This window comes from Rattus rattus, chromosome 17 (assembly GCF_011064425.1).
Source record: "Rattus rattus isolate New Zealand chromosome 17, Rrattus_CSIRO_v1, whole genome shotgun sequence".
NCBI lineage: Eukaryota > Metazoa > Chordata > Mammalia > Rodentia > Muridae > Rattus > Rattus rattus.
Window position 1 is genome coordinate 13,127,023 of NC_046170.1, and position 12,672 is coordinate 13,139,694.

Sequence of the window (12,672 nt, forward strand, 5' to 3'; positions counted from 1 at the left end):
GTCTTTCCCAGGGACACCAAACCCACTGAATACCGGGATTCTAGATTTAATTACTTTATTAAACCGACATTTCTGTAATCAACAACTACTTAGACAGATCCACTGCTGTCTGATTATGCCCACAGATCAGGGGTATTTTGCTTACTCATTCGGTGCCTCAAACCAATCTTGCCTCATAATTAAGTTCAGCTAACACTAGGGCCTATAGTTTGCTGTCAGTGAGACCAGGTCTGGTCTTGACAGTAAAGCCACCATCAAAAGCTGCATTGAGAACTTCATCCAGGCAGCTTGCTGTGACAAAACTTAGATCCTGTTTGACGTTGCTTGGGATCTCCTCGAGGTCCTTTTCGTTCCTCTGCGGAATTATGATATGCTTCAGTCCTGCTCGGTGTGCTGCCAGGACTTTGTCTTTAATTCCACCCACCTGCCAGGCAAAAGGAGACAACTCTGAAGTTTATGTTCACTGCAGAGTGAATCGACCTTTAACTGACCCATCACTGACTTAGACATTCAAGCCCACCTCCCATTTTGTGATAGAATGAGCTAGGAAGTCACTGAAAAGCTTAATGGTAGCCTATTTAAGGACATTTGTGACTTCTATATTATATACTTTTAATGAGAGAAATTGAAACCTTGATGACTACACATGTTTTTACGTTTTTTTTTTTCCTTTTTTTTTTTCGGAGCTGGGGACCGAACCCAGGGCCTTGCGCTTCCTAGGCAAGCGCTCTACCACTGAGCTAAATCCCCAACCCCACTACACATGTTTTTAATTGTCATTTGCAACCTTGTGTTTAGGTTGGTTGTGAAGCAGGACTACATTAGTGGGGTTCTACTCTTCCTAGCTAGAAGAAAGGAATTTGAAGGGTTTTTTTTTCATCATAAAGAAATGACACATGGAGGAAATGCACATGCATTTGAATGTCATAGAACATGTACATGTACTGAACACCATGCATCTCAGTACATGCCACTTTTGTTTTATGAAATAAAGATTTTTAAGTTAACAAAAGAGAACTGCTCTTACACAGGAAGCTCAGTTGTGTTACAGGATTATTGTCTTCATTACCACAAAGCAAGGCTTTTGTGCCACCTAAAAGTGAGAACACTCCAAGCTAGACCCTTTCAGGGTAATTGTTTTTGTTTTGTGACAGAATCATTGTAGATTGGCCTGGCCTTGAGATCCATCTGCCTCTGCTCCCAGCCCCTAATGCTGGGATTAAAGGCACGTGCCACTAGTCCTGGACCCTCTTGTGGTTTAAAAACAAAAACAAAAACAAATAAACAAAAAAAATGCCCAAAATGATTCCTTCACAAAAGGTGGAGTCTAATTCCGAGATGTGGGCCTGGCTCTGTAACTTGTCTGTGTGAAGCATACTGTGTTGCAAGTGATGCTATGTGAATTTCAAGGTTAAGGTATAGAAGGAGCTTCTGCCTGGATGGTTATCTTGCCCTAAAGGAAGCAAGATATCAGGTCTGAGATTATCTACACAGACTGGGAAACCCCCAAGGTGAAGAAGACATGGGCCTCCTATGCATCCTGCAGAAGCAGGTCCTCCTTAGCCACCTGGGTGACTATGGCCTGCAATTAGAGACCCTGAGCCACAAGAAGGCTGCCTGCAGGCTCAGCACCTTCTAACGCCTAAGTGGCTAGGCTGGAAGCCTCCCTACACAGCTGCCACTCAGCCCCATGCTGTGCTCTTCTGCAGTGCCTTCTTCAGAGCAGATTCTCAGACTGCTTCCTTCCAGTAGGAAATGTCTAGTTTACACTCACACTTGACTGACAGCGAGACCACACACACACACACACACTCAGTGAGCTGAAAACTCCAAGAACGTCTTTGCTGGTTGGTGCGAACCTTCAAGTTGAGGCTACCTTCTGCTCCAGGATATGCTGTTACTTCTCTGACTATTCTTCCATTTTCCTGTTTGCTATAATTGGATGTTGGATATGCCAATCCAAAAGGTTCCCTTTACTTCAGCCTTAGCAAGTACTTTTTTTTTTTAATTCTACTATTTTTCTTCATGATCCTTGCATGGATCAATGAAAATACCAGACTACAATGTTAGTGGTTTTTCAATATTAGGAATTGAACTAAGTCATATGCAAGACTAATAACAAGCAAGTCCTCTGCTACTGAGCCATATTTCTGGCTCCATTTTACTTTGAGGCTAAGCTACCCATGCTGCTTCAGTCTTCCAGAGTTGCTGGGGTTTTACAAGTGCCTGGCCCCTTTAGTGACCCTAACTACTTGTGGGTGTCTAATCTACTCCCATCTGTATAAGGACTTTGGTAGAGGGAAGAATATTTGCTGCTGCCACTGCTCATCCTCCTCTTCCTCTTCTTGCTATGGCTCTGTCAAAATTTTGTTCTATCAGACAAGTCCTGGACCTAGTCCTCCCAGAAAGCCTAATCCTTAAGTCCTATGTATTTCCACAGCACTTGAATGCAGGTCAGAATATGCACCGGAGCCCAGGAACGTACAGAAAGTGTTTTGCTATAAATTTTGCTAACTATGGTGCTAGGGTGTCTCATGAGCTCAGACGCCTGCAGTCCCGTTTACGTATATGCAGGGCACTTGACTGTCAAGTAGAGAACAGAGACCTCAGACATTCAGGCGAACCACTGATCTTCCTGTAGCCACACTAACATTTCTTTTCCCGCCAATATTTTTAGATGATAGGGAAACTTGGGAGATGGTCAGGTTTCCTTTTACTTGACCAAAAGTTTAAAATAACATGTTAGTTACAGGTATTAATGTCTATTTTAAACCAAAATTTTTACAGAAAGAAAGCAAGCTACCATTCATGCAAATTTAAAATTAGTAATTTAAGTAAAAATTACAAGAACACGATCTGTTTTCTATACTTACCGGAAGAACAAGCCCTCTCAGTGTAATTTCCCCAGTCATGGCTACATCTGAGCGCACAAGCCGCCCACTGAAGAGTGAGGCGAGACAAGTTACTATGGTAACACCAGCAGATGGTCCATCTTTTGTGACAGCTCCAGCTGGGAAGTGCAGATGGATGTCTGTGTTGTCAAGAAGATCAAAACTTCCAAAAGCTTTAAACAGAGGGAAAAAGGATTTTAATGTAGAAAAATTAAACCTAGTTTTTTCCTCTGAATAAAATCAAACACAAAAATGAATATTTTGTATAAGTGGATCCTTGAAGATGTTAGTGGATGGTGTGGTTAGAGTGAGGTCTGGGTGGTAAGATTCTCTCTAAGTGTGATTTAAAGTTTTGCTTTTGTATCTAGTTCAGGGACCCAGCCAGCCGACCTAACATAATCTCTAGTCTCTGCAGGGCTTCTGAGGCCAAGCCCTGGACTTTCCTGAATGGTGGTGTCTTTGTCTCTGTGTGAGGTCCTTCCTGGATCGTGGTCCAGAGCCCTCCTTCCCAGCTGTGTCCCCATGCAGTTAGGCCATGTACCATTAGTCAGGTGGTATTTCTTCGCATTGCTTCGAAGCCAGCTAATGGCGAGATGGGCAGACTCCTTCATGACGTCCCCGAGCTGGCCAGTCAGTGTTAGCTGGCCTTCGCCGTCCATTCGACTTGCCTCCACAAACATAATTTTGCCACCCAAGGGAGTCCATGCTAACCCTATTGCCACTCCAGGTTGACTCAAACGCTCGGATACCTTGAAAGATGAAAATATCAGTTATGTCAACCCGTAGAAATGGTTCCAGAGCACTTGAACCACACTGTCCTGTAAGATTACACACTTGAGCACCAACTTCTGACAACTCATTACCTGACATTATCTGAGTCACATGTCTGACTATCTGGATGTTCTTATTTAGTGTTCACCAGATGTAGTTCAGCCATACACATGCCTGAGGAACTGAAGTCCGGGAGCGGTTGGGTCCAGTTACAGATGCCTTGATTTTCAGGGCATTTTCATTGGACCATGCGTCTCTACATATCAAAGCCTGCCTGGCTTCTTAGTACATTAGTTTGCTTCAGGGAGCAACTGTCCTCTCACCAACACTCATCTGACAAGTGCCAGCTCTCACGAGCTTTCTGTCGCCACTCCTTGGTGATATCCTAGACCCAGGGCAGTGCTGTTGGATGCCAGCTTAAGTAGAACAAGCTGCTTAGCTGAGATTATGAGTGTAGGTGATAAACACTCCCCAGGTATGAAAATGCAGAGTAACAACTGGGAGACAGCAATGCTAACTTTGACTGCACCCAGCATCTCCAGGCTGCCTGTTCTGTGGTGGTATCTGTGTTGGAGGATAAGTACAGTTGTGTCACCAAGTGCAATCCAATGTGCAGCTTCTCTGCTGTCAGGTGCCTGGGTTCACTATGGAATCGCAAAGACTGGCTGGTTCCTGGGAGAGGGCTGGGTGCTCAGACCCAGCCTTTTGTAGCAGGTGTGTGCAGTGGAAACATGGCATCAGTGAGCCACTGGGTAGGTGGCCGACTCTAAGCCTTCACCTTGACCTGTATCTCACAGGTAGGTATCTGGCAGCTTAGCTGTCCTTCAGCCTAACTCCACCACACACTTCCCTCTAGCACTGGCACCTGCTCTGTTCTATATTTGAAAAAGAAGATTAATATGTATGCCAGTGCTGTTTAAAAACAGTACATAGATGTTGAGAGTGCTGTGCTCACAATTTAAAAAATTAATATTGAGTCTTTTTTTTTATTCTTTTCATTACATGGCTTCTTTCCAGGGTTAGATGAACTAACCCCAAAGAACACTCTTCAGAATGCAAAGTCATGTTTAACATAATAAGCCACTTGTTGCAATTTCATTAGCCATCAATTGCATTGTTACAGTTGAATCCTCAGAACTAGTAACTATGTTGCTTCAAGAAAACCAGGCATAGAGGATCCAGGGTCAGCTACTAGTCACCTGGTAGCCCAGCCAGCTACCTGTTAACTCCAGTTTTAGGGGATCCCATTCTTTCTTTTGGCCTCCATGGGCACAAGGTATGCAAGTGGTACATATATATTCAGGGGAAATTAGAAAGAATACACATGAAATTAGAAAGAAGCCAGGCTGGGAGGATGATGCAGTGGGTAAAAGAACTTGCTCACAAATCTGATGACCTGAGTTCAGTTCTAGGCTCAAGTAGAAAGCTGAGTATGGCAGTGTGACTCATTCCTACAGGAGATAGGAGGCAGAGGAGGAAAAGCTTGCAGATCAGTTAGTCTGATGAGTGGTGTCAAAACCAAGAAGGACCCTGCCTCAAAACCAACTTCAAAACCCTGTTTACCCACTAGCACTTACTAACTTCCCCTTATGATTACTTATTTGTGGAGTCACCAGATTTAGATGGTTTTCCTAGGGCTGGGGAGTTGGCCCAGCTGGTGAAGGGGCTCGCTGCCAAGCCTGATGACCTAACTTTGATCCACAGAGGAACCCATATGGTGAAAGAAGAGAACTGACTACTGAAATCGGCCCTCTGCCCTCCACATGCATACTGTGGTATGTGCCTCCTGTGCACACACACAATAGACACACGAACCTTTTCAGAATGTTTTTCTCACTCTCAAATTAGAATAAAAGCATCTCAAGTTCACCAAAGTCGTCCAAGGCTTTGTGCGTGTGAGGCAAGGAGTGTACTGCTGAGCTCTAACCCCGGTCCTCAAGTTCATTTGTTATCTTCCCACTCTTACACCAGTCAGGCTACCGTGTACTGAAGAAGCAGTTAACATCTTTAAAGAAAAGCTTACTGAGTATTAGGTAAGGTCTCTTACTGGGTACCGTCCCATGCATGCCGCGGCACATGTGGAGGTCAGAAGACAACTCTGTGGAGTCTGTTTTCGCCTCCTCCCATGTGGGTTCTGGAAACTGAACCCTGTCTGGATCTCAGACTTAGCAGTAATCTTTAACTTGCTGAGTTGTTTTTCTAGCCCTATTGCTTTTAATACTTTGAAGATCAGCACTTAATGAACATTTGCATATCTAACTATGGCCAAGTTTATATTGCTTTCATGTCACATGACTAAAATAGTTACATGTTCAAATGTGCAGACTTCTCTGTGACCCTTTCAGTCTAGGGGAAGACTTAGGGACCCACCAAGATTTTTACATTCACTTCAGGGCTTTCACACGGAGCCTCCCTTTACATTCAAGGTGGTAGAAGATTTCACATGTATTAGCTAAGGTGCTGTAAGGACAATCAGATGACATCAGACAGTGCTCTAAGACATGTTTACAATTCCTCCTTTTTGTTCTTTCTGCTGCTTCTCTGCTAGAGCTCCTGGAATGGCAAAACCGCATCCAAACCCACCACCAGGTGAGAAGGGTTATATAACAGGGTCAGTCCTCTGTGTTAATGTAGTTTAGTGCTCAGAGAACGGTCACATCGAGTTTTTGTTGGGACGCCTAGAGAAAGAGGCCATGGGCCTGGGATCAGAATCCGTCTTCACTCATGCAGACAGCAACTAACAGTGACTTTTCTCAACCAAAATTAAGCTCAGTTTTTAAAAAAAAATTCAAATCCATGGTATCTTAAGAATTTAAACGGGGCTGGAGAGATGGCTCAATGGTTAAGAGCACTGCTCTTCCAGAGGTCCTGAGTTCAATTCCCACCACCACATGGTGGCTCACAACCATCTGTAATGGGATCTGATGCCCTCTTCTGGTGTGTCTGTATTCTCACATACATTAAATAAATAAATCTTTAAAAAAAAAAGTCAATTGTAGTTAAAAAAAAAAAAAGAATTTAAACAACCCAAACAGTACCTTTGGTTGTATGATCAGGTTCTGATTCACTGGCAGGAATAAACAAAGACTGACTACTCTGGTAACTGGCAGCTCTGTGGGAGGCTCGTCGGCTTCAACAGCCAGTTCAAAAGTCACACACGGACACAGTAGATGGGTGCGGGGGTCTGTCTTCTCCCCTTTGTTGGAAGCCCTTGGAGACTTTGAATGTTTGCTGGAAAGACTGCCTTATGCACAGTGAACAGATCTCATTTTGTACACACCTTCACGAGTCTTTCCTAGGGATTTACCTGTGAATGAACCTAAACACCTAAACACCATGAAGGACACAGTGCCCTCAAACACTCTATTTTATCAGCTACTTCCATCGCCTGCCTCAGCTCATCCTAGCTCTTAGGCCTTCTGTGACAGAGGAAGGGGAAAGGCAGAAAACAGTGACAGGGTTAGAGTAGACGCAGGTTAACCCTTTGCGAGTTACCCACCTGCTCTTGGCAGGTGTCTGTGCTTTTCAAATAGTTGGGATTGGGGCTGATTTGCTGCCTCCTTCCCAAGCCCTAGGTGGCCAAGACAACAGGGCGTCCTTGATGAAAATGCATACGACAAGATACAGTTATTCTGCATAGGCAGATCAATGAGCACGAGCACTCATGAAGTGGAGGCATGACTCGGTCAAGCCAGCCTGGCTGCCTAGAAGAGGACATGACTCAGGTGGCTTCCTTTCAAGAGCCACAGTAGCACATTAAGCACCTAAGTACAACACTGCACAGGGAAAATTGCCATTGAGGACAGAACTTAGCCTCAGAAACCCCAACTCTACTTGTCCGACATAAAGCAAGCACCAGTGTAAACAAAGGATGAGACTCATCACCTCCAGCTCATACAGTGGTGGCCCCAGGATGTCTTTCAGGGCATGGGAGTCGATGAGAATCGGCATTTCGGGCGGCAGGGCCAAGTCTGCGGCATCTCCGATGGATTCAGGCTTTGCATCTTCCAGCACATGCTCTTTGCACCCTAGGAGAAATATTTATTTAGAAGTTCCAAGAGCTGTCGGTTTGAAAATTCATACTAGAAAAGAGCAACTGGAAGCACAGTGAATGCCAACAGTTTAGTCCTTTATGCATTTATGGGCACAGACTTTTCCCTGTACACAGGCTGAGGAACTGGCCTTCCAAAGCCCTGAGGTGTTTGCAATTGCCTTTACCTGTTTACTGTCTCTGTGGAGAGAGGAAACTTGACTTGTCTTTTATTTATTTTTATTTTTTATTTTTTTTTAAAGATTTATTTATTTTATGTGAGTACACTGTTACTCTCAGGACACAGCAGAAGAGGGCATCAGATTCCATTACTGATGGTTGTGAGCCACCATATGGTTGCTGGGAATTGAACTCAGGACCTCTGAGCCATCTCTCCAGCCCCTTGTCTTCTTTTAAAATACATTTTTTTCATTGAGAATGCTTGGTTGAGTGTAGAGGCTCAAACCTTTCAGCAACTGGGAAGCTGTGGAAAATTCAGCGTCACCCTGGGCTACATGGTGAATTTCAGGTTAGCCTAGGCTACAAAATAAGATGCTGTTTATAATCAACAAATATCTTCCACAGTAATACCATTGAGGCTACAGAAGATGAAGTGTATCTCAGGCCTTGACAAGCTCAGGCAGGACAACCACGGCTCAAACCTGCCTGAGCTAGAGAGGGAATCTGAGAGTAACCTGGGCAACTGGTGAGACTGTCTCAAAGCTAAAGTCAGGCAGAGGCGCACACCTTTAATGCTAGCACTCAGGAGGCTGCGGGTGGGCTGCAGCCCTGCCTGGTCTATAGAGCCAGTCCCTAGACAGCAGGGGAGATCTGTAGAGTGAGACCCTGCAGAGTGTGAACAAAAGTTACATAAAAAGTCAAAGCAGCCAGGGAAGCGTTCACTGTGAGAACACGTGCTTAGCATGTGTGAGGACTTAGGTCCAAAACAGCAATGATCCCCAGGCACAGTTCAACCAATGGCCCCACAGAGCAGAGGCTGAAGGTACAGGCACAATCTATCACTTCGCACAGTTCTGTTGGGTCAGCACAGCCTAGGCCTTGGGACAAACTCAACTCCCTCCTTGGGGAGTTTGTTATGGTGTCCCACGTTCCTTTTTATGTTTTTGGAGATTGGGTTTTCTAGGTAGACTAGGCTGGCCTCAAATACTCAACCTTTCTGTCTCAACCTCCCGAGTGCCACCATTTCAGATGTGTGCCGCCATTTCTGACTAGGCCTCCTGCCCCACTTTCTAACAAGCAATGTGAGCAGCACCTTCCTGAGCCACGTGTGGTTCTTGTCTCTATGTTTGCTTTTTTACGACAGGGCCTTGCTATGTAGCCTTGGTTGGCTTTAAACTCACGATCCTTTTCCTCACTCGAGTGGTGGGATTGTGGGCATGTGCCATGGCACCTAGTCAGCACTGACTCTCTGTAAGGGTAAAGCTCAAACTTAAGGTTATTCCTTGCGCACAACTAACTGGGCATGCTACAGTGAAAGACATAGGCCTAGAATGAGGTACTTCTCCACACTGGAGCATGCTGCTTAGATGGTAAAGTAAAAAGACCTTGTTTTCACTTGGGACGTGGGGTTGGCTGAATTATGTGTTGATATTACATGACCTGCAATCTGACCTAAAAGGAGTGAAAGTTTAAAACTAGGGGTCAGGGCACTGGAGAGCTGACTCAGCAGTTAAGAAGCACTGGGCTTGGTTCCCATCACACACATGACAGCTCACAACTTCCTGTAACTCCAGTTCCAGGGGATCTAATGCTTCCAGTCTCCTCAAGTGCCAGGCGCACATGGGGTGCACAGACATTTATGGAAGCAAAATAGGCAAAACATCCACACACACAAAAACCTAAGCAAATGACCTGCCCCAAACCTGTATGGTGCTGGGGAGATGCCTTAACAGGTAAAGGAGGCTGCAGCCGAGCCTGGGAAGTTTGATTCCCAGGCCCCACATGGTGGAACGAGACTGACTCCCTTAAGTTGTCCTCTGATGTCTGTGTGGATGCACATATGTACACACACACACACACACACACACACACACACACACACACGGTTTTTAAATTAATAGACTCATTTTAGACCAATTCTCACTATGTATCTCTGGCTTGTGTGGAACTTGCTACATAGACTAGGTGGGCCTCAGACTGCCCTTCCTGTATGCGGGAATGTGGTGTGTGCTACCATGCTGGGCGTGAACATGTTTAAAAACTAGAAAACTGTGCCTCTCTTTGTGTCATAGCTAGTGTGCTGATAAGTTTTTGTCATAAACTAGAGTTACCTGGGAGGAGGAAACCACAATTGAGGAACTGCCTGCATCTGAATAACTTTTTGTCATAAACTAGAGTTACCTGGGAGGAGGAAACCACAACTGAGGAACTGCCTACATCTGACTGGCTTGTGGTTTTGTTTTTTTGAAAAATGACTGATGTGGAAGGGCTCACCCTATTGTGGTGGTGCCACCTACCACATGCCATCTAGGTAGCCATGGAGTGTGTAAGAGAGCAAGTGAATGAGCCATGGAGAAGCCCAGAAGGCGGAGTTCCCCACAGCACCTGTTTTAGCTCCGCCCCAGGTTCCTGCTGAGTCCCTGCGCTGACCTCCCTTGTGCAAGTGTGAGAGTCAAGTCAACCCTCCCTGCCTCAAGTCGCTTTTGGTCCTGGTGCTGATCACAGCAAGAGAGCAAACTAACACTGGTCTTGCTCTCCTCTGGTCTTGTCTGTCTGCTATCTGACAATGTACTTCACCTGTTTCATCTTTTATGATCCCTTTCATACGCCCAGTGAAAGTGTTTTTTTTTTTTAAGATTTATTTATTATATATAAGTACACTGTAGCTGTCTTCAGACACACCAGAGGAGGGCATCAGATCTCATTACAGATGGTCATGAGCCACCATGTGGGTGCTGGGAATTGAACTCAGCACCTCAGGAAGAGCAGTCAGTGCTCTTAACCTCTGAGCCATCTCTCCAGCTTGAAATTGATTTCTGTGCACACTAATAAATATACAGTGTTTACGGTTAGCTAAAATTGCACTTTATATATTTATTTTGTTATGATTTTTCCCAATCTTTTCTTACAGATCATGAAATTAAGACCTTCCCTCCCCCGTACTTAATTTTTCTTCCAAAGTGATTCAAATATGTATAACAGCAGCAACCCTACATTTACTCTCTCGTGCTAGCTGGAGTCATGATGAGGGGATCATTAAATGACACAGTGTGACCTCTAGGGTCAAGATTCTTCTGGCCTTCTCTTCACACGTGAATCATGGGTAACAGGAAAGGAAATAAGAAACTTGTTGGCAAGAGAATAAGTTGAACTATGCAAACTCTTAAGATCCTCACTACCTATTTCTCTAGGGTTATAAGAATTAAAGAGCAGATCTGTTGTAGATCCCACAGTCAATGCACATGATCTAAAGTGTGAGTCTTCTTACACACGTCCTCACAACCCTGCCTATAAATGCACGTGATCTAAGGTGTGAGTCTTCTTACACACGTCCTCACAACCCTGCCTATAAATGCACGTGATCTAAGGTGTGAGTCTTCTTACACACGTCCTCATAACCCTGCCTATAAATGCACGTGATCTAAGGTGTGAGTCTTCTTACACACGTCCTCACAACCCTGCCTATAATGCACGTGATCTAAGGTGTGAGTCTTCTTACATCCATCCTCACAACCCTGCCTATAATGCACGTGATCTAAGGTGTGAGTCTTCTTACACACGTCCTCACAACCCTGCCTATAAATGCACGTGATCTAAAGTGTGAGTCTTCTTACACACGTCCTCACAACCCTGCCTATAAATGCACGTGATCATCCGAGGTTTGACTCAGCGGATCCTACAAAGGCTTTTTGATCTCCTAACTTCCTCTGTAGTATTTAGTTCACACACACACACACACACACACACACACACACACACACACACACACACACACACACACACACGAGCAATTGTTGGCTATTCTGTGACTTGTGAAAAAGCAGCCTTTCTGGAGGAACTGTTTGCAGCAGCATTAGATCTTAGAGAAGAGAGCGTAGGTATCACTTGTCATACAAGGAGAAAAGGTTACTGACCACAGAGTGCGAGGAAGATACGCAGACAGCTGTCAGCTGCCTTGCTGTGAGCTCTGAGGTGGGGCTGCTGTTGTTGGTTTCCTTTCACTGTCACCAGAGGGGGTAAGGCCATATGAGTGGAGGTCAAGGCAGTATGGAGCCAATGTGTGGAGATAGCTGGCCTTTTCCAAGTGTAGTCTTGGGCTCAGTGCTTTGTGCACAGAGGGGGCAGGGGTAAGAGCTCTTTCTACAGTAAGCTCAGGGCTCATCTGTCCTAAGAACAGTTCATAGTTAATGTCCCTCCTTTCTGAGCACTGAGGATGGAAGTGGTCGGTTACTCTGCTCTCACTGCTATGGAGCCACCACGGCCATGCTTTTTCCTCAAGGGGCCAAAAGAAGCCTCTGCTCCTTTAAATTGCTCCTTGTCGGGTACCCACAAGAAATCTGGCAAAGTGGAGCAACTGTAACAAGCAGGGCTGTGCTTGTAGAAGAGATCTGGAAGGTTTGGGGTAGTGGGATAGAGATGCAGTAGAAGGCTGTAAGCTCCTAGCCATTCTGAGGGAAGCTTGGACAATTCCAGTGTTAACAGGAATATGGACACAGGGAGCTGGGCTCATGATGTTTCCGAAAAATCAAAGGCTACTGGGGACTACACGAGGCTCTCTGTGTTACATTCTGGCAAAGAAGGTGACTACATCCTATCTGTGTCCGAAAACTTTGAGGAAGGCTGAAGTAAGTTTGAGGTGGAGCAGATTCAAAGACAGCATAACATCCAGGCCCTAACATGGTGACTGCTCACTGGTCTTTGCCAGATTTGCAAGACAGAGCAGATAGGTATTTTAAAAGCCATGCACTTTGGTGAGGAAAGGAATATGAGTAAGTTTAAATCTGTGAACAGAGTTAAAGC

General features: G+C 45.1%; 1 protein-coding gene across 1 annotated transcript in view; it reads right to left on the bottom strand.

Moving 5' to 3' along the window:
* Positions 1–38: 38 nt before the first annotated feature.
* The window catches only part of LOC116886611 (lon protease homolog 2, peroxisomal), a gene marked incomplete at its 5' end in the record, with an annotated part of 44,034 nt that continues 31,400 nt past the window's right edge, over positions 39–12,672 (bottom strand). The window contains 4 exons of the mRNA XM_032888121.1: positions 39–424; positions 2,874–3,064; positions 3,433–3,640; positions 7,548–7,690. Coding sequence (XP_032744012.1) covers positions 203–424; positions 2,874–3,064; positions 3,433–3,640; positions 7,548–7,690 — 764 coding nt within the window. The remainder of the gene's footprint in view (positions 425–2,873; positions 3,065–3,432; positions 3,641–7,547; positions 7,691–12,672) is intronic.